Source organism: Barbus barbus (genome assembly GCF_936440315.1).
Source record: "Barbus barbus genome assembly, chromosome: 36".
Lineage (NCBI taxonomy): Eukaryota > Metazoa > Chordata > Actinopteri > Cypriniformes > Cyprinidae > Barbus > Barbus barbus.
This window is the reverse complement of record NC_136714.1, coordinates 18567646-18590521: the sequence shown is the minus strand read 5'-3', so window position 1 is coordinate 18590521 and position 22876 is coordinate 18567646. Positions and strand designations below refer to the sequence as shown.

The window sequence follows — 22876 nt, the reverse complement described above, 5'->3', positions numbered from 1 at the left end:
CTTTTAGAGTACCATACATCGGCTAGGACACTGAGATCAGCAAATAAACTGTTACTGGCAGTTCCTCGCTCCAAAAAAAAATCTAAAGGTGATAGAGCATTTATGGTCGTGGCTCCCAAATTGTGGAATAGTCTTCCACTTCATATTCGGCAGGCTCCATCCTTAGAAGTTTTTAAGTCTCAGTTGAAAACTCATCTTTTTACATTAGCTTTCGGAGAGGAAAGACTTTCGTAGAGACATTTTGTAGAGGAACTACTTTTTCTTTTTTTCTTTTTTCTCTTTTCTCTGTGGGTTGGTTTTTTTTAAGTGGTTTATTTTTTAAATTATGATTGACTTTTTTTGTATGTTTTCTTTTAAATTGTGAAGCACTTTGGGCAATAAAATTGCGTTAAAATGTGCTATATAAATAAATAAAAGTTGAAGTTGATGTGAATAGAGCCTCATCACCGCCGCCGTTTAAATGCCGAGCGCGCCTCTCCTCGGGAGACCGGTCTCTTCCCCGTGCATGCACGCTGGTGTCCTGGACTGCCGCACCCGTTAGACGACTGACGGGCCAGGATGCCTGGCCGTCGAGTCTCCCAGAAGCTCCGGGGGACTAGGAGTAGGATGAAGCCGCTGGAAGAAGCCGCCGCCACTCGCTCCCGGACCCGAGAGGGGAGCACGTGCGGCCACCGGACTCCGCCCCTTCCCTGGACCCTTCCCTCCTGAACACTGCCCTCCTTCACAAGCCCCGCAGCACGACAAGGACACCAGATCCCCTGTTTATTTTGGACACTTTTTCCCCCTTGGACACTATTTTGTTTATTTATTGTTTAATAAAAACCTCTCCGAGGCCTGACGCCATGCCCACTGTGTCTGTCGTTTGCTCCTCCCGCCACAATAATTTTAACGCGTAAAACTTTTAAATAAAATTAATTGCCTGTATTAACGTGCAAATTTTGACACCACTATTTTATTTATACATATATATTTTGTAATATGCCAGCACCTCAGGGTTTTGTCTCAGGTTTCAAGTGTTGTACTGGCAGTGTCATGGCACCTACTGAGTGTAAAACAGTAGGTTTTTGTTTTGTCTGGTTTAGCGTGTCTGTTTAGTCTGTGTACTATTTCACATCATAACAGCATCCAACACTCTAAAACAGCATTCAGCTGGAATGCATTTACAAGTGCACATTTGTTTGAGTTGGATTGTGGCTTTCATGGATAATCTCCCTTTTCTTTTGATATGTTCGGATTGGCCACACTTGTGGAGGTTGGATTTGACAGAGACGACCCACAGCGATGGCTGCAGTGACTCAGTCTTGCGCACACAATCACAAATGCTGTCAGCCGCCTGTAGACCTCAATCCCACCAGCCCTGGCACAGCACAGACTCTGCCATCTCCCAGCAGCTGGCACACATTAGATAGAACGTGGTTCAGTTTACACTTCCAGTGACAGTCATAGCAGATACACAGCTCTGTCTGCACAGAAGAGTCCAGGCTTCTATTGGTTCAGTGTGTACTGTACTGGAAGTTGTTACTGGAAGTCATTATCCATGTTGAGGAAACTAGTTTCAAACTTTTTAATCTACTGTTATTTTACTAAGTATTAAAAGTATAGTCAGATTATACTTTTGGAAAAGTAGTTAGCTATACTATGATGATAACAAGCGATAACTACAGTAAGCTACTTTAAGTGGGCAATGTATTTATGTATGTATTTATGTATATTTAATAAGACATATTTTCAATCAGTCAGTAAAAATGTAAGAGTAACGTCTCTACTTTCAATTATATATATAGTTTAAGTTTTTTATATATATAGTATAAGTTTTTTTTCTTTTTCTTTTTTTTGCGCACAAAAATTATTCATGACATTCATGACATTACGGTTGAACCACTGATGTCACATGGACTATTTTAACGATGTCCTTACTACCTTTCTGGGCCTTGAACATGTCAGTTGTGTTGCTGTCTGTGCAGGGTCAGAAAGTTTTCGGATTTCATCAAAAATATCTTAATTTGTGTTCCAAAGATAAAGGTCTTATGGTTTTGAAATGACATGAGGGCGATTAATTGACAGAATTTTAATTTTTGGGTGAACTGTCCCTTTAAGGCTCATGCAGTTGCTGTCTGTGTTAGGTGCGCACATTTTTGGTTTGGGGATGCAGCCGTTGTGGTCCTGGATGCAGGTATGGAGATCGTCTAGTAAGGAAGAACTGTCATCTTGCCTTCACTGTGGTCCTGTTATTCATTAAATAGCAGCAAGTACTTGATCCCATGACCCCTGTGGTGTCACCAGTCAATCTGTGCTGGAGGTCGTGACCCTATGACCCCATGGACAGACATCTACTGGTTTATTGTACAGTTTGGGCTGCAATGAGTAAAAAAGTTAATTGAGAGTGGTGCACCTGCACAGTTGTTTTTTTTTTTTTTTTTTTTTGCTCTGTGTCCTTTTTATGTTTACGTTATTGGTTTTATATAATTTTTCACAACAGTTCTTCTGAATTATTAGTCTGATAAGTATAGCTTAACTTGTATTTAAACTGAAATATTCCTTTAAGGCGTGATGATGTGAATTTGGTACATTACATATACAGCCAATTGTTAACTTTGAGACCATATGGAGAGGAAAAAAAAGTACCCATGAGTTCTGACAAAGCGAGCACCCCTTCAGGCAAGTATTTGCTCAGCTCTGTGAAGCCTGCGGGGGGAGTAGGATAGAATACAAACTCTGGCCTTGACTGAGATGCTTTCACAGGGCCTCTAATGAGGAAAATATGTCTCTTTTGTTATTTCGCATTCAGATGTGATCCCAAGGTTTGTGGAAAGAGGGTAAAGAGAGAACAAAAATATAAAAGCGGTTGATCACGTTTCAAGTTTCAGCTTTATTCACTTTCAGACTTTGTCTGTTAACTCCTTCAGTGCCAGTGTGGAAATCTAAGCCAGAAATCACTGCTTTGATGCTCTGATGCATTAGCGTTAGAATTTTATGTGGTTGCAGGTGGTCTAATTGGTTGCTATGTTTTAAGCCAAAGTCAAGAGTCTCTGATATTCTCTTCTCTTGTCTTGTCTTAAGAATTATTTTTATTAAATTTTTTTAAATTTATAGTGTCAAGTCTCTATGATGGTCTTACCCATTACCTATATTTTATTTTATTTTATTTTATTTTATTTGTGAAGAGAGTAAAGTCTCCGGTATTCTGAACTATAGCTACTACCAGTATGTTACTACCAGTTTTTTTTTTTTTTTTTTTTTTTTTTTCAATTCTGTAGACATTACCATGTTTTATTTTATAAATAAGGTCTCTGTGATTTTCTGATCTCTCTTGTTTTATTTTATTATTATATTTTATTTCATTTATTTACGTTTTAAATTAGTAAACAACCATGGACTTTTTTTAACTGAATGTGGGACTTCTATTCCAACAGACAGCGTATTAAACATTGTGCTTCATGCCGTCTCTGGTCTGACCGAATGGTTGGTTTGGCACTGAAGTGCGTTTACAGTACCGCTCAGTCTCTAAAACAATTAGCCCCTATTAAAGAAAGTTCAAGCAAAGTTTAGATTCAAACTGATATATTTATGAAATATGAAACACAAACATCACATTAGAAAAAGAAACTCTTATCTTGGCAACTGTCGTTAATAGGCTTTGTGCGCCAAAGTGTATGCTCGCTAAGAAAGACAGAGAGCTCCCTTGAAAATTATAACCCAAACTTGGGTGCATGGTGACTCTTCCTTTCTAACCTTTAGACTTCTGTTGAGAAAAGCACAAGCAAACTGTTCTTAAGGGTGAAACACACTAAGAGTGTGTGATTGGAGGAGAGAGCACTTTTAATAACAGTTGTTTCAAATGTTCTCATAGGGGCTCAGCATGCAGAGGATTTTCTAAAGAGGCAGAAAAGGGGATTTTGATGTTGTGCACAAAATAATTATTTGCTGAGTGTGGAGCAATACACAATGCACATTTACTTTTACTTCACTAAAAAAAACTCTCTCTTCTCGCTTTCTACCTCTATCCGTGTCCACAGACAATGTGCAGAGTCCATGCGGTAGAAGCTGCAGATTTTGCCTGTTAATTGCTTCCTTGCAACCTTGATACTTGTACACAAAATCCCTGGAACACAAAGCTGATGATATATTTTTCAGCTTTCATGGTTTATTTCTCAAGTAAAACTTTGAAATTAGTGGAGGCATTATCTGGTGAGTTCAAGGACAGCTTCTTTGCTTTGCGTTTTGTTTGCTCCGAGGGCTTGTGTTTTGCACTTGCACTTATCCCAAGGTCCAGACAGAAACTTTAGATTTTTTTAATGCATTTTCTCTTCTAGTATTTTATTTTTTTATTTTATTTTATTTTATTAACCTCTGTTTAAAGTGTCAGAGCATTCACTTATTTTTTAATAATCAGCATTTATAAATCGCCATGTCTCGTTATGGGTTTAACAATGCAGGCACATGGCAGTTGTTGCAAACACTGCGCTCCAGTGATGATTATCCACACCCAGAGATTAGCTCTGGATGCTGACAGCTGTTTCAGCTCTAGGCAATTATTCCACCATACAACATTTCTTCAGAGGAAACGGCTCCACGGTTATAATCTGTCTTGGCCCTGCACAGTCTACCAAAGCACAGACATCATGCACAGCAGGAACCAGACAGAACGGAGCGGCGGGTATCAGATCAGCCTCTCTTACTCTGACTTCACCCGGTACTGGAGTTGCATGAGGCTGCAGGAGATAGTTTACATTTGGCTTTGGAGAGGATGATGCAGCTTGCTTGGCTTTGACAGGAAGGAACGAACTCTCTGAACCAGAAATGACATCAGTCTTATCCATACATATGGAGAGGTTTCTGGAGTGTTCATGTGTGTACATGCATGTGCGCCTGTGTGAACAGAAAACATTTAGCTGTCAGCAAAGGCATCACAACCTGGCTGAATGGGATTAATGCATAGGGGTAAGAAGAAATATTTTATTTTAAATAATTTTTGGATTACTAATAGAAAAGCTACAATCATTCTCAAAATTCATAAAATTTCTCGCAAAGTCAATCGACTCAATTTTATCTGCACTGCAAAAAAATTTTTTTTCTTAGTATATTTTGTCTTTTGTATAATAAAAAATATTTAAACAATGTATAAAATTGTGTAAGATATTTAAAATAGTTTTCAGAGAATTTATCTTTTTTTAAATTATTTTTTTTTTTTTTTACTTTTATCTAATTGCTAATTGGCCGAGAAACAGTATTCCAATAATATTCTGTAATTCATGCATTTTCAATAAAATATAATATAATAATATTAGTGGTCGACCAATTGCCAAGGCCAATATTTCACTGATATTTGGCATTTTTCACATATTCGCATCGGCCGTCAAATTTTTCTGTTTGGCCAGAATTTCATACATTAATATATTAAATATATAATATGTATAAAAATATATATTATTTATATATGATATGTGATTATATAATATATAATTACTTGTATTAAAATTTTTTTTTTATTTATTTTTATTTTTTTGAGAATTGAGAAAATGGTCTTTGCATTTTTGCATCAATAATTTCTGTAGTGCTTGCATTATGATACGGCTCTAATGGCTGTCAGGCTTCCAAAACTGGCTTAAAATCCACCTAATGATGTATGTTTGAGAGTTGAACACCCTGTCGAGAATCATTTCATTGCAAGAACCCAAATGACACCGACACTCGCCTTTAGGGCTGATACAAATCAGGGCTAACTTACTGCCGCTGACAGCCGTATCCACAGGGACGCTCCAAATGTGTCTCCCACACCGCTACTGACAGCAGCCTGTGTGAGGTCACACTCAGTGAGTAATGGGTGTGAAAGATCGGAGGTCAGATGTTGAGTGGGTTATCAGGCAGAGGGAATCGGCCCGGTGCCCTGCAGTGGTTATAGATAAGGATAAGGTCGCTGTTATCAGCAGAGCTTTTCCATGTGCTGATGTACACATCCCAGTCACGCGTGGATTGGGGTTGGAGTTTGTTGTGACGACAGGATGACGTAGATTATGTTAAATGAATGTGTCATTTGTAAAATCAGCTTAAAATAGGCATTAGTAAAAATTTAAGAGATGGATTAACATACATAATTGCTTTGGTTGATTGGTTTTCTGTTTTGTTTTTGTAATTTGGTTTGGTTAATTTTTTTAATATTTTTGCTTGCTTGCTTGCTTGCTTCCCCCAAAAAGAGAATATTTAAAATATTTGAACTAATTATTTAGGTGAAAGTTTTCAAAATCCTAAAGGAAATCAGATTACTATTAGGAATAAATAACTTGATGCTTAAATTTTAAGTGACTGGAACAAAAAGTTTTTTTAAATAATTTATCACAATTATTCATATTACATTCGTTTATATTAATGACAGCCATACTGCTTTAATGGCCACGAGTTGTATACTCCTTGTGCAAACACAAATCTCACTGGATTATCACAATTATAATGGCAAAAAGAATGTTTGGAAATGTAAACTGATATTTCCTACTCACACACTACAGCAAAAGATATAGAAATAACTGACTTAAAACCATTTTGTAGCTGGTGAAAATGCTAGTGTTCTAATAATTTTGGCCACCACTGTATGTGTCAATTATAATGATTTGTTTGTTCTGCTTAATATTATGCTTATTATATTACTTTTATTCCATTTTACTGTAGTAAAATCACTGCATTTTATAGCTTTGAAACCTTGATTTATACATACAAGGCAAATATACTTTAACACCGTTAAGTAGGCATCAGATGCTCAATATTTCTTTCATTTGAAGTTCACTCCACTCGAATACACCTCGGTTCGCCTCAGTGTGAAGTTGCTTTCTGGTTTTGAGAGGTGAGCATGTTAAAGGTTGCTGCTGCAGGATTTGGTTTACCCTTTGAAGTGTCCTTTGGAGGGAAGTCTGTTTTTCGGCTTTTCGATCAGCTAAGCTCCTCTAAGGTTCCAGATTTATGCTCTTATTCTTTATGTGTGATGTGCGTCGACTTTGCCTTGCCAGATCGCCATTTGTGTGTTTCGCATCGCATAAAATGTATCCGTTCGTGGGAGCATATATGACTCCTTCAGCATCGTTCAAGTCTGAATCTTGAAACAAAAGCAGATTGATGTGATGAGAGTTTTGAACCAAGTCTAAAGTTGACTGAACTTGGTGTCCATAGAGGCGAAACTTGAGCTTTCCACTAAGAAAGAAATGAACAAAACATTCTGCTAAACCATGCTAGATTATAACATTGTTGAATGGAAATGTATGAAAAATAAAAGACCATTCACACGTCATTCTTCCATACTTTTATGCTGTTTTTCTTCATAAAAATGCACTAGACAAATGTTTTTGACTGGTTTTCATTGTTTTTATGCAACTGACTGTCTTGCACTGTAAGTGTTGTGTTTTTGAAATGCAGTGTCAAGCTAAAAACACTTATAGACTTTAAATACCTGCTAGGGCTGGCCGATAAATTGATTTTATCGATTAACTTGAATGTGCAGTTTACGTCGATTTGTTTGAATGAAAATCGGTTTTCTTTTTAACATCCACCGACGCTCCCCTCTGAGCTCCAGTAGTTCCGAATGAGCTCAGCCCTCCCCCCTGCGCCTTTGCCATATAGGGTTTGGCCGATAGATGGTGCCGATGGCTGATAGACATCATGTTAAAAGCCTAACTTTACTTCGTTTTTGTACGCGAACGCGCAGCCTTTCAAAGTTTACTCCATTTGAAGTTGTGCGCGGCCGGCGCACGCACACTAGAAAGCTTCAACCATGTTCAGTGTCTGCTCTATTTTTCCCCGTTAAGTCATGACTGATAACAAATATTTTTTAACTCTTTTAAACCAAAGCTGAGCTGTCCTCATACCCTCTCGCTCACAAGTCTGTTGCAGTCTCAGCTATTTTGATGTCCGTCTCTTTTCAACTGTGAAACAACGGCCATGAACGTGGAAAAACTGATTACTGTTAAATAACTTCAGTGCGTCCTGAGCGTCCCTACGCTCGTGATCCCATTTGCGACTGAAAACTACTGCGTGCGACTATGAAAAAATAATTAGGAGCACCAGTGCGACTGACACGATCAGCATATTTGTGTTTGTGCTGAGGGAGCTTTAAAGGTATCTAACGTACTTACGTGTTTTTGCAGCGTTGAGTAAAGTATCACATAACCAAAGAAGTGTAGACAGTGCACAGCACAATGAATCTCTTATTTACACAGTGTAAGGAGCTTCGTTGATTATAATGGAGTTTTGTGAGATCGCGATGAACTAAGATGAGGGACAGCTTTTAATGATTATTAAGGGAGTTTGCAAATGTGATATTGATTTAATACAACAGTTCAGTTTAATAACAGTTCATTAAACAAGAAGTTAATATTAAATGACTTCTATTGTCTGACTACAATACTATTGTCTTATTTAGCTCTATTTCATCAATGAAAATAGTTTCAAACAAAGTCCCAGCCAAGCCGCAGCGCATCTCCATTCAAACACAGCGGTGTTGCTTTTATGAATGAACTGCATTTTTAAACGAATCTAGTGAGTCAATGATTCAATTAACCATTCATAAAGACAGTTATGTACTTCATTCCTGAACGAATCAGCGTTCGAACGAATCAATTAAATGAATGATTCAGTGATAAAATCAGTGACGTACCGCCACCTACTGGTGGTTTTAATTTAATTAAGTATCTTTTCTGTTATTTAAATAATTTACCCCCGGTTTCACAGACAAGGTTTAAGATTAATCCCAGACTAAAATGTAATTCTGAGTTGTTTCAACTGAAATAAACTTGCACTGATTGATCTTAAAATATATCAGTGCCTTTGTTTTGTCTCAAGATGCACACCAGTAATGTTTTTTTCTAAGGCATGTTAATAAAAAGTACTTAAATGTCCTAATTGAACTATGGCCTAATCCTGGCTTAGTCTAAGCCCTGTCTGTGAAACCGGGCCTTAATATTTCTACATTCAAATTGTATATTTAAAACATTAACCTCAACATGAATTTATGAATTTAATTGCACTTATGCAACCTCTGAGCCTCATTAAACATCTGAAAATACACCTACAAGCCACTTGTGTGTTCTTCTGTGCCACCTCTGTAGGACACATTTATTCCTTAAAAACTGATTTCATTTGATTGGTATCTTATTCTACTTCTTATTCTACTTGTTTTTATTCTGTTGTTGTAATTAGAAATGATAAAAAGCTTATTAATATATATCTTTTAATTTGACATAAAAGATAACATACGTTTAATAAAGTTAGAAAAATGCCATTACAAAGGTAAAAACTAAATTCCCTGTAAATCACTTTGAGTCAAATATCACCTCGTAATGGGAAGGTTAATTTTTGATCAGAATTTTTTATTATTGATTTGACGCGCTCCTAAAAAGAAAAGTAAGTGTAGAGCCCTGAATGTATATACAATTGCGGGCATCAGGGATTACGCCTGGAATTGAAACTGCTTTTGAATGCACAATCGTTTTTTAGTTTCACTTTCGAGATTCGCGATCGCATGTACTGTTTATACTATGGAGTGGCAGTACTTACCACACATTTTACAAGATCAGATGTTTGTCAGTGGTCCTGAGGATCTGCAAACCATTTGTCATCGTCCCGCCAAAACAGTCACTGATAATTAATGCTGTTGAATGTTTTGTTTACACTTTATCTGAACTACTTCTTATCTACTGAATAGCAAGATGTTAAAACTTGTGTTTAAAGAAAATTTATCAAAAAGGGTCACATAATTTTATGTTATGTTACGTTATGTTAAGTTACATATTCACTTTTTACTATGGCAGGGCCTGCCATCTTGTCTTTTTGTTGTTTCTGATTGCACTTTAACCCCAAGGGGGAAATCCAGATTAAATCCCAGAAGGGAAAATCAAAACAAAATGAAGTTAAAACTTGTTTTGAACAATTTCTTTGTCATCGGCAGATTGATTTTAAGTAGGTGGGAAAAAATCGATTTAAATCGTAAATCGGATTTTTTGTAAAAAAAATAAAAAATTCTTAGGCCATATCGCCCAGCCCTAATACCTGCATTCCATTTTGTTACTTAAATGTAAGAACATCCTGCATGAACGCCCCTGAGCTTCATTGTGAGTGACAGATTACTTGACTGTTAAAATAGAGACAAAATTTGTGACAGCACAGTTCCTTTCTGTCTCTAGCTTATGCTTGACAACCAAGTGTCAACATCTATAGCGTACTTGCACAAAGGCTGGATGGATACACAGTCTTGTTGAGAAGTCGACGGGTATCTGAAGCCTAGATCTGCCACGACTTCCCTTTGTTAGTGAGTTTTTAAGGTCAAAGCTACCGAGTCAACACTCTCTGACCCTGTTATGTGTTTCACCACAGATATACAGATCCAGAGTTGCTGGCAACTTGTCTCTCTCTCTCTCTTCTGCTCAGCAGCTTTGGCACATATGATAAAATAAACTTAACCTTGACATACCTGTGAGAAATAAAAAGCGTAGTTCACTTAAAATTCCCTGGAAGAAATATTTACTAATGCTTTTTAACTCCAAACTATTGCTGTCAAAAGATTAATCGTAATTAATCGCATCCAAAATAAAAGATTTGTTTGCATAATATATGTATGTGTACGGTGTATATTTATTGCATACATATGCATGTATATATTTCAGAAAATGTTTATTTTTATATATTATTAAATATATTTATTTATTATATGGTGGTAGTTGAGGAGATTCCCCCCTTCTATGTAAAGTGCTTTGAGTGCCCAGAAAAGCACTATATAAATGTAAGGAATTAAGGAATTATTATTATAAACTGTATGAATGTAAATATAGACATGTAAATACCTGTAAATATTTTCAAAATATATACTGTATGTGTGCATATTTATATATACATAATAAATATACACAGAACACACACATATTATGCAAACAAAAACTTTTATTTTGGATGCGATTAATTGTTTGACAGCACTACTCCAAACCTATATACGACGTTCTTAGTTTATTGATGAAAAATAAAAATAAAATAATGTATGCAGTTAAAAAATCATTCCATTTTATTTGTATTGGATTCTTTTTTTTTTTTTTTCAACTGATTATTTATTATTATTATTTAGTTAAACTTACAGACTCGATTCACAGTGGTTAATAGCTTTTTTTAGAACTATTTTATCTAATTCTTAAATCAGACTTATTCAATTCTTATTTCATTTATTTTTATTGTATTTTTTTATTTTTAATATTTTCCCCAATTTATTAATTTAGTTTTGTTTTGTTTATCAATTTAGTTTAACTTGCTGACTCAGTGATCCATTTACAGTGGTTAATAGTTTTTTTTAAGAACCGTTTGATTTGATTTACAAATTTTATTCCTTTTTATTCCTTATTTTATTCCTTTTTTCACTTAATTTTTCCTCAAATATCTGTTTTTTTTTTATTTATTTAGTTTAACTTAACTTTGGTTAAAAGCAAAATAGTGGCGGCGATTATGTGTGATTTGGACTTCCAAGATTTGGAATATAGAATAGAAGTCATCTGAACATGTGTCCCCTAGGTTAAAACGACTGGTTTGGAATAACATGAGAGTAAATAATTACATAGTTTTCATTTTTGAACTGTCTTTTTAAATATTCAATCAAACTCAACTTCCAATTCTAAAGCAGGCCTGTAGAACGATCTCTTGACCCCTACCAACAGTCACTACTATGTGTGTGTTATGTCTTAACTTTTGGGATGCCCCCTCCTCTCCGTACAGCTTAAGTGTCACAGCACGGCTGGCTGATCATGCTGTTCTTACTCGGGGCACTTGTCTGACACCCTATCCCTCAAAGAAGAGTGTGTGATCATGTATTGGAGGGAGGATTATTCTATTTACAGTCACAGAACTGAGACCCTTTAATCCTTCTGTAACACACACGCATATACCCCTACACACAAATACAGCATTGAGAGGGAGTTTGGGCAGATTGAGTTGCATGTTGAAAATAGCCATACTCTGATATAGTCCTCTGATAGTGCAGCTCTGCATCTCATAGAGACAAACTACAGAGGTCCAGCAAAACAGACATGAAGGTATGAAGTGAAGAGACGTGCTCATTTTAACAACTGCTTTTGCATGTGAACTAACACAATGTGTGCATGAGAAAATGTGAGAAAAATGTGAGAAAAATGACGGATGAATTCATACAGTTGCACCACTTTTGCATGCAGTATTTCAACTTAAACCTGCATCTAACAGCCTGCAGTTCATTGTCATGGTCATTATATTCAGCACTTCTCGCACACCTTCTTGGTTTCTATGCAAAACTCTAAATGCTACACTATATTTATACACTCCCATTAACATTTATGCATTTGGCAGACACTTTTATATAAAGCGACTAGCATTGCATTCAGGGTGTGCATTTTATCAGTTCATACACTCCCTAAGAATCGAACCTATGACGTAGCTAATGCCACGCTCTATTTTTTTTTTTTACTTCATTTTATTTCATTTTTTTCTGTTTTATTGGATTGTTTTATTTTATTATTTAATGTTATGTATTTTATCATTTAGATTATTTTAATTTTCTTGAAAGCTAGAGTGATACTGTATAATCGGAGTAAAGTACACTAGATTGCAATAGTCTGCTGCTTATTTTACAACCTAAACCAAAAAATTAAGAATGATGCCATGCAGATTTAGGTTTTGCAGGCACATTTGCACCGTTACGTGATTTGCATAATTCCTTTAGTGAATCTGGCCATTAATGCAGACAGCGGGTGCAAATAAATGGCTCTATCAGCGGGCTCAATTCATTTTTAGTGAATTCTCCCCATGAGTATTTGTATGTGCGTAACATGAACATATTTAAGGTTTTCATCGGAGACGCACAGGCCGAAATTCATAACAAAAGACACTTTATTTCTCATAAACTGACAGCCTCAGAATAAAATATGGCATGTGTAATTTACTGCTGCCCATCCTTTCTCTTTGCTCACTCATCATTAACACCTCTCCATCAGAACGGGCTGCACTTTTACGGCCCCTGCAGCCCTGACTGCCTTCAGCGTTTTTCAAGGACAATGACCATTTCTGACATCATAAATCAAACAGAGTGGAAGTACAGGGGCTTTTGTCCGAAGCGTTTTACTTGTTAGTTTTGTGAGGGATGGAATTAATCATCATACTGCATGAAAGAGGATCAGTTTTCAAAAGTGTTAATCATGTTCTTGACAAAGATTCATAAGCTGTGAGTGTTTTTGTTTGTTTGGATTGTTATTTCTGAGCAGTTGATTTGTTTGTTTCAACATTCAGTCTCTGTATTCAAGGCATGTTGTGGTCATGAGAGTAATGACCTGGGCCGTGTCATTACTGTGTGTGTCCATGCGTGAGTTTAAGGGGTGTGTGCAGGCACGTGTGAACACACGCGTGTTCTTAGGATGATGCATGTACATGTATAAGATGGTTAACTATGTTAAGTCTTTCCATATGTGGGTGTTTCTTGCATCTGGACATTTCTATTGCTACATAGACAACTCTGAACCGTTTTTATTACTAAATCTGACAGAAAAAAAAAATTATATTTTAGTATATGATAACTACTGCAGTACCTTATGTCATCAACAAAAGACAAAATGAATGGGATCAGTGTACAAACTACAAACTGAATGAAATGAACCATAATGTGGGTGAAAGTTGCATCTTTATTTTAAGTGATCAGTGGGATCCAATCAAATACAGTGTACACAACACTGAAAAGGACATTTCAAAATCACACACAGATTCTTAATACCAAAAGAAGATCCACTGATATGCTGTTAATACCAGAGTCCTGTGTCCTTTAAACGTATTTTATATTACATGGCACTGTGGAATACTTAATTCTGATTGGTCAGTCGCAACATTCTGAGATGTTATTCCTTAATAAAAAACCGGTAAAGGCTGATAATACAGCGTCATCTGGGTAATGGAAGTCAGTGCTATATGCTTGCTAGAAACAGTTTTTGTTTTTTTGTTTTCATGAAAGCTTTGCGTTTGGTTAGCTAAGAAAATATTAAAACTCAATTCGCTATTGTGTGTATAATAGTTTAATGTCATCCTGGTATCGCCAACTTGCTCTCTCGTTTAATACAAACACAGCTGCTGCCATTTTGCAACATTTGTTGTACACTGTAATAGATTATAAGATAACTAACAGGCAACATTTTAAAAGTGTTTCCGCCCATCTTTTATCACCATAATTATTTGTGTAATAATAAGTAGTATGACTGTACCGCATCCCTTAAATGTCAGTCTAGTTTGAATTTGCCGTTTGCTACCAACTGCTTTCTTCACAGAAGCTTTGCGTTCAAATATTTAAACTCAAATCAATATTTCGCACCTAAATTATTATTATTCGCGTCAGGGTCTTAGTCATCCTGTCGGGGGTTAGTCTGCGATAACAACCGACTGGATGTACATTATCCTTAACCTTAATTATAAATTGCTTGTTCATAGTTTTTCAACTTGGAAGCTGGAAACTTGCCAAACCAATATATATGATTGACTTTGATTGACAGAATAACTTTTCTATATCATATTTAATATATGTATATGTGTATATATGTATGTGTGAATATATATATATATATATATATATATATATATATATATATATATATATATATATGTGTGTGTGTGTATGTGTATGTATGTATGTATGTATATGTATATATATATATATATATATATATATATGATATAGAAAAGTGAAACCATAAACTATTTCTGTATTTTGTGCTACTACTCTTCAGTTGGGCAGTAATACACTCAATTAGAACTTTAACAATAAAGTAATAACATATATAAATAATATATAATAATAAACTAATAACATATAAAGCTTACTGTAAAGATTATCATACTTTGAAGAAAGCTTAAGATAAAATATGAAACTTCATGTGTGATTGAAAAAAATCAAGGTAAATATCATTTCGACAATAGTTTTTTTTTTTTTTTGCATAAAATAATTGTGGAAAATATTTAATTGTGTGTGTTTAAGTTAAGCAAAATGCTAGCCGAGAAATTAGCTTTAACAAAACAAAGGAGCCTTTCATGCTATTTTAGAGACATTGAAAATGTCCTTTCCATTGCAGAGTGCCCTTAAACACACAATATATTGTGTAAGTTGTGGGGGGCTACAGTGGTCTGTCTGTATCCAGTGTCCTCTGGCTACATGGCACTCCACAGAAGTCTAGCAAGTCTGCATGTCTCTTGCACTCATGTCAACACATAGCCGTGGTGTGAAGTGGGAAGTGACGATGCTCCTTTTGGTCTAAATGGGGTCTTTATCAGGCCCCTCTCTCTAGTTTGACTGCTAACTGTGTTCTGGCTAAAGCATGAGAATAAGACTTGGGAGGCTCTCACATGAGTGTTTCTGTCTCGTGGCCAAGTATGCGAACAGTCCCAAGGCCTTTACCAAGTCTGTCACGCTTTTAAGAGCCTTCCAACAAACCTGTTGTTGGAAAAAACATCTACTATAATAGAAATAAAAGAAGAAAAGTCAAATGCATGCAAACATCACTGTTACCAATGCAGAGTGACCACGCTTCTTATCACAATACTTTTCACTTACTTTTTCACTCCCCAAAGGCAAGATACTCTCTGTCAGGTTTTTTATTTAGAACAGCCTGTTGGACCCTTAGGCACAGTGTCTACCTGTCAGCAACTTTAATTTTATCAGCGACACAAGGGTTTTGAGTAAATGAAAGTGTGTAATTGAATATGAACGTGTTGAGTTAAATGAACAAAATGTGCCTGTTATTATGATTGCTGCTTGCTAAATTGTTGCATCACCTTGGAATGGTAGAATAAAATGTGCACAAAAATTGGCTCACATTGATTAATAAATATTTGTGATGAATTTAGATTTTTTTTTTTTAGCTGTCATTTCCACAGAAATTTAACTTTTAATGTGCTTCTCATTCAAAATACACGTTTGAGAGCGAAAGATTGTCTGGACAAGGGCAGCCAGACACATTTTAGCTTGGAGAGAAAGAGAGAGAGAAACAGAACCACGTCTTTATTCCACTGTCCCACTAAATATTTTATTGCCGCCATTCTAGCATAGAACATGTGCACTGCTGGTGCTGGATATGAAAAAATTAGGCTAGGGACACACTCAGCATCCATTTCTTGTACTTACATTCAGAGGAAGTAGGAGAGAGAGCGTAATCAGATGAGAGAAACCTCGGTCTTGCGGCACAAAATCAATCTGAAATCTCAATGCTGGCCCCGTACTGAAGAAATTGACAGAAAAGTCGGGGCCTTCTAGAACTCAGACTTTCTTTCACCCAGGTCCTTAGAGCCGATATGTTGACGTGTCTAAATGATGTGTTGTTTGTTTGCTTGCTTATGTTTTGCAGCTGAATTCGCCCATGAACTCTGTCAGCAGCTCAGAAGATATCAAGCCGCCGCTGGGCATCAACGGTGTGATGAAGGTGCCAGCCCAGCCCTCGAGCACCCCACTTTCCCTCACCAAACACATCTGTGCCATCTGCGGCGACCGCTCCTCAGGTACCAAAGCAAACTATACATGTAAACAGTAGTCCAGTCCCAAACGTACAACATTTTGCAACTGTTGCTTGCTCAATGCTGGTTGGGGTGGGGGAAAAAACTGCATAAAAAACTGTTTAAGCTGGGTTTCTGGTCTTGGACAGTCTTCTAGCCTAGTCAAGATGGTCTTTTAGATGGGTTTTGAGCACTTCTCAGCTGGTCACCCAGATAAACAAGCCTAATCGGGCTGGGAAACCAGCTTGGGCTGGTTTATACATGCACAGTTTTGCTGTGCAGGGCTGGTTAGAACGGAAAAAAACAGCTTAAATACCAGTCTACGCTAGTTTTCTGGTTTTAGCTGGTCTTTTAGTCTGGTCAAGGTCATCTTTTGGGTGGTTTTAGAAGGGTTTTGGGCATTTTTCAACTGGTTGGTCAGCTAAACAAGCTAAGTCGGGCTGGGAAACCATAATAAACCAGCTAAGTCCTGCTTAGGCTAGTGTAGGCCTATACGTGCAAACAAAGAATCCAGCCCCAAATGCAAACTGTTGTTCTAATGTTGCATTGCAGGGCCGGCTGGGATGGAAATAAGACCCTAAAAACAGCCTGGGAGATGGTTTTCTAGTCCAGTTAAGATCCTCTTTTGGGTGGTGTTAGAGGGATTTTGGGAACTTTTTAATTGGTTGGCTAGCTAAACGAACTCAGTCAGATTGGGAAATTAGCTAAGACCAGTTTAAACATTTTTGTTTTCAGCAGGGAAACAGTGCAGTATTTTGTAAGCAGCACAGAGACGGTGTTTACACTCTTTACACTACAAGAAGATACTTATAGTTGTCTTGGAATATTAAGATGGGATAGAAGACGGTATTTTAACGCACTTCAGCTGAAAGGTTGTAGGTTCAAATCCCACAATCCCTGATCCATGAATTATTGCCATTGTAGACCTGAACATAACTCCTTAGGCTTCTATCTTTTGCATTTTTTTTTTCAACAGGCAAACACTATGGTGTGTACAGCTGCGAGGGGTGCAAGGGTTTCTTCAAGAGGACTGTCCGTAAGGACCTGACCTACACTTGTCGAGACAGCAAGGACTGTATTATCGACAAACGCCAGCGCAACCGCTGCCAGTACTGCCGCTATCAGAAGTGTTTGGCCATGGGCATGAAGAGAGAAGGTACAGCACATGAAGTTGAGGATAAAAGATTTAGCTTTTTCCCTCTGAAATTGAATAGCACTGTTCGCTCCACCAGCTCTCACTAAAATAAAATGACTTCCAATGCTATGTAAACACCCCTTAGCATCCATTTGTGTTAGCCGAAATACTTAAGGACTTGGTTGAAGGGGTCCATCGTTCTTTGCACTGACTGATCTAGCTTTCCATTGTGAGGCGAGATGTTTTTTGTACTTGCTATTAGACACTCACCTCTGTGTGACTCTAGAAGAAACATTCATATTACTTCAATCAGCCATTAAATAGTCAGACTGCAGGTCAGTGCTTAATTAGCACTCGCTAGACATTCAGTCTGCCGATCAATTCATGGTGAGACAGTGGTCAACAAGTTTATTTTGCACATGATGAGCAATGACTGTGCTCAAGATTCCAGGTAATGTACTCGCAAGATACTGAGAAAAAACAGGAAATAGCTCATTGATGCAATGTGGTGTTTTTTTTTCCTCAGATAGGCTTCTTGTTGCTTAATATAGAAGACCATATTTTTTCCCAAATCATCACCTGAGGCAGAAAGAGATGAAAAAGAGGAAGAGTTGAGGGGTGGGTTAACTTGTCACACTGACGAAAATGAGGCATTAGCACTTTTTGCACACTTGTCCCCAAGAAAAGGAGACGTGAAAGTGCTTAAAGGGCATATTGCAGGTTAGACTCCAGTGAGTCGATGTATAGAAAAATACTGTAGGAACTAGATTTTCTTTAAAATATACTTTAAAATACGCTCTTAAGGCTTCTGGAGTCGTTTTTTGTGAGAGAATTTTACTTCCGCATCTGAAACGCGCCAAAACCGGAAGTGACGCATCAAAAGGGAGAGCAGTCCATTTAAACCACAGGAAAACAATGGATCACAATGACAGTTCGGATGCTGAGGACATTTTAAATGTGTATTTATACTCGTATGACGGACCACAGATAAAATGATGAGCCTGCTATGCAGCTAAGAGAGCAGGACAGGCCAGGATTAGACAGAACAACGGTCAGAGAAGACAAATTAAGTTGATGTGAGGAGAACAGGGCAGGTGTTTGGTGAGAGATCAGTGTTAGCTTACAGATATACACACGTTAGCTAATGTAATCAGGCAATAGCAATGCTAGTATTGATACTACCAGTAATAGAAACTAATAAGCATTGATCAGGCGTGTCACACTCGTTAATATCCGGCACTAACGTTACGTGATATGATACATGACAGTGCTGTGTTCTCCTGGAGCCTGTAGTGACCTGCAGTATTCCTCTCTCAGACGGCATATGCTGGGAGAAGCAAACACAAGTTTAGATCACATTCACTGCTGACCATGCTTTTCCACTTGGCCTCCATCACATCTGTTAAGTTACACAGCACCGCGGTGTTTGAAGCAGATGTATTAGTGAAGTCCCGTCTCTTCAGCTGCACTAACGCACCGAGGCCCGGAAGATACCATCCTATTTCTTGTTAGGAAACCTGTGGACTCGATGTCCTGACAGGCTGGAGTTTGTGCAACCTCCACAAACACAATAATTTACCATGAATGATAAATTGAAATAAAAATAACTAACGAAAACGCTCAAAGCAGAGTGCGGCACATGACTCCCTTGTGTGACTCCCCTTTAGCGGTTTTTGAGAGCTGTCAAGGAAAGCCTCACTTTTTAATCTAAATTTGTGCCCTTGCGTCTTGTAAAAGGTTATATATATTCATTTGAAAAAAAAATGTTAACCTGCAAATATGCACTTTAAGCATGCTAATAGAAGATTTTAGCACACAGCTGGTGGAATATTGATCTGAGAGACTATATTTTGCCCCTCAGTCAGAGGGAATCATTTTGGATTTATGAGATGATATAATTTTTCAGTGTTGTTTTTAGAATAATTTTGTCTGCAGAGACTTGTTTTCTGTTTTTAAGATTGAACCAAAGGAACTCCTTTTGTAGCATGCGTTGCATGTCTGTTTAGATATAGACATGTATACACACATTATTGTTGCTAATATGTGATTTTTGGGGGGGTTTTCTTAGCATAGTGTCTCTAAAACCACTAAACTCTGTACTATGTACAATTCCACATTCAGACAAACATGAACATCGACTATTAACTATTATTTTTGTATTCGTTTAATAAAAAAATTATCTAATTATTTGTTCCCAGATATGCCATAAATGACCAGGGCAGAAAATTGTACAATAGTACAATAATTATATAAATAATAATAATTATAAGACATTGTCTGTCGGTCTGTCTATCTCTGTCCGTCTGTCTGTTTATAGCTTTTATTTATTTTCCATCAGTTTTCTTTATATATGTATCAACTTATGATCAGTTTCAAATTCTTTTCATATATAATACAGTTCATTCATGATACGTCCCCAAGCTTACACATTTAAGTTTTAAAACAACACTAAGCTGAACTCAGGTCAGTGTCTTTGCAAGCGGTCAGACAAGTTTGGCCTCATAAATTATTTATTATGGCTATAGATTGCGAAGCCAACATCCAGTCCCTTTCCCAGATCTCTAGCTCTTGTTTCATGTGAGAGAGTAAATCCTTCCCCTGTAGACGAAGAGAGAGCACTGCGATCATACATACATGACGTCTCGCTCTCACACCCACTGTCTATGACCCTAGAGCAACCTTTCGTCTCCCTTATTTATATCATTGCGGCTTCTTTCAAGGATATGATAATTTGCTTGCGTTCTCCTGTTTCTGTATCCCATAAGCTCGCGCTGTACCCCGAGGCACAGGAGAGCTGGGCCACGCTCATCCCCAAAAAGAGCTGAGCGAATCTGCAGAAAAACAGGATTAAATGAATTTATGCTGCTCTTCTCTCCAGGGGAAATAAAGCTAATGTGATTTCAGCCCCTCTCACCTCTCTCTGACTCCTGGAGAAGTATTTTACCCTTGGGCTAACCTCCAGACAGCACTTTCCGTAAAGCAGAATCCCCCCGTTTCGGAACCCCTCCACCACCACGATGACTCTGTGATTCGCGGTTGAGGAAAATAGTTGAAGGGTTAGGGAAAAGAGAACATTTAGTGTTTGTGTGTTTGAATGTGCTGTGAATAGGGACTGGGTTTGGAGTCTTTTGGATGAACTGTGCTCGGCACATACGCACTCTAACCACAGGGGCTTGGATTGTGGTTAATACCGCTCTGGCCACAGTCCGACTGAGTAACTGTTCAACACTAACCACTTCCTGTTTCTCTGAGCTGATCAAATGTCTGATCTGTTAAAGCCTGTTGGAGGAAGCCACAGAGACACGAAACATGTTACAAAACATCTCATTCTGTCTTGCAACCAAGTTGTAAATAAAATCATTAGCAGTAATTGGTGGAAGAAATATACTTAAAGGGATAGTTCACCCAAAAATGAAAATTCTGTCATTAATTACTTACCCTCATGTCGTTCCAAACCTGTAAGACCTTCGTTCATCTTCGTAGCACAACTTAAGATATTTTTGATGCACTCCGAGAGCTCGCTGACCCTCCCATAGACAGCAAGGATCCTTAAGCCCGGTACACACCAAGCCGATGGTCGGCCGTCGGGAAGTTTTCTCAGTGTGTTCCACGCTGTCGGATGAAGTTGGTCCTCGTCGTCTTTTTTTTTCCGGCCGATTCGACATGTTGCGTCAGAGCTCGTTGGTCAGTCGGGCCATCTGATCATTCTGATTGGCTGTTCAGCTGGCGAACCAGTGCACGACCAGGTGCAGAACGGGCGTGCTACTTGGCCGTCGAGCATCGGCTTGGTGTGTCAGGGCAACTTTAGACCCAGACACTGCCAAAGTGAGCCGACCCCCGCAGTCGATATTACACACGTCGCCACTAGCTCATCGGCATCGGCTTGGTGTGTACCGGGCTTTACATGATCAAGGCTCAGAAACGTAGCAAGATCACTAAAATAATCTGTGACATCAGTGGTTCAATCATAATTTTACGACGCTACAAGAATATTTTGTGCGCAAAGACGACAAAAATAATGACTTTATTCAACAATTTGTCTCCTCCGTGTCACCCTTTAGCGCCATTTTGGAGAGTTTCACATACGTAAACAACGTATGTACGCGGATACATTGTATATATTCAAATCAAAGCATAAACAACGTAAACGGTGTATCCATGTACGGTGCTGCTGACACAGAACAGCATACGTTGTTTACAGATGTGATGCTCTCCAAAATGGTGCTCTAGGATGACGCAGAGGAGAAGAATTGTTGCATAAAGTCATTATTTTTGTATTCTCGTAGCTTACGATTGAACCACTGATGTCACATGGAATATTTCAACCATCTCCTTGCTACGTTTCTGAGCCTTGATTGTGTAAGGATCCTTGCTGTCTATGGGAGGGTCAGAGAGCTCTCGGAATGCATCAGAAATATCTTACAGGTTTGGAACGACATGAGGGTGAGTAATTAAAGACAATATTTTCATTTTTGGGTGAACTATCTCTTTAATGCAAGTCAGTATTGTCCCGATAATATTATTAATACAATACTTCTGTGAAGTAATAATATATAAGCCAATTGTTTATTTTTTCCATAATGTCCTGCATTCTCTCATGTAGTTATAAATGGATTTTATACTTGAAAATAAATTATATTTGCAAGAGGATAATCATATTTGAGAGTCCATTATTTTTGGGGGTCAATGAGTGTAAAAACCTGTGGTTTCATTTGATGGCATCAGCTTGATATCAGTGTTTATGTGTGTTAACTTCTTGATTGACCAACTGTAGTGACCGTGACTAGTATTATTACATACAGCCGTCCAGGAGGAGCGCCAGCGAGCCAAGGACCGCAACGAGAATGAGGTGGAGTCGACCAGCAGTGCAAATGAAGACATGCCTGTGGAGAAGATCCTGGAGGCGGAGCTTGCTGTGGAGCCCAAGACGGAGACTTACATTGAAACCAATGTACCGATGCCCTCGAATTCAGTAAGTGACGTCACTTCCTCTTTGTGCTCTGAAAAGCCTGGGAAACCAACTTCAGGTTTACCGTACAAGCCAAAAAACAGACCCTTGAGATACATTGAAGAACAGTTTTGTGTGTTGAAGCTTTGAAGTAGTGGTCACCTCTTGGTGCTCATGCAAGAAACTCTCTGTGTCCCCAAATAGTTTTCTTTTCTCTTTTGTTCTGTCAATTAAGAGTAACAAACATTTAAAAATCAAGCAATCAAGAACTGAGGGATACATCA

General features: G+C 37.7%; 1 protein-coding gene across 4 annotated transcripts in view; it reads left to right on the top strand.

Moving 5' to 3' along the window:
* The window catches only part of LOC306856381 (retinoic acid receptor RXR-alpha-A-like), a 128054-nt gene that overhangs the window by 88414 nt on the left and 16764 nt on the right, over nt 1-22876 (top strand). For 2 of the 4 annotated variants that reach the window (XM_079395638.1, XM_079395640.1), the window contains 3 exons: nt 16365-16515; nt 17486-17665; nt 22447-22616. In XM_079395638.1, coding sequence (XP_079251764.1) covers nt 16365-16515; nt 17486-17665; nt 22447-22616 — 501 coding nt within the window. Of the gene's footprint in view, nt 1-16364; nt 16516-17485; nt 17666-22431; nt 22617-22876 lie in introns of all 4 variants that reach the window. The other 2 variants (XM_079395637.1, XM_079395639.1) reach the window with 1 other exon arrangement.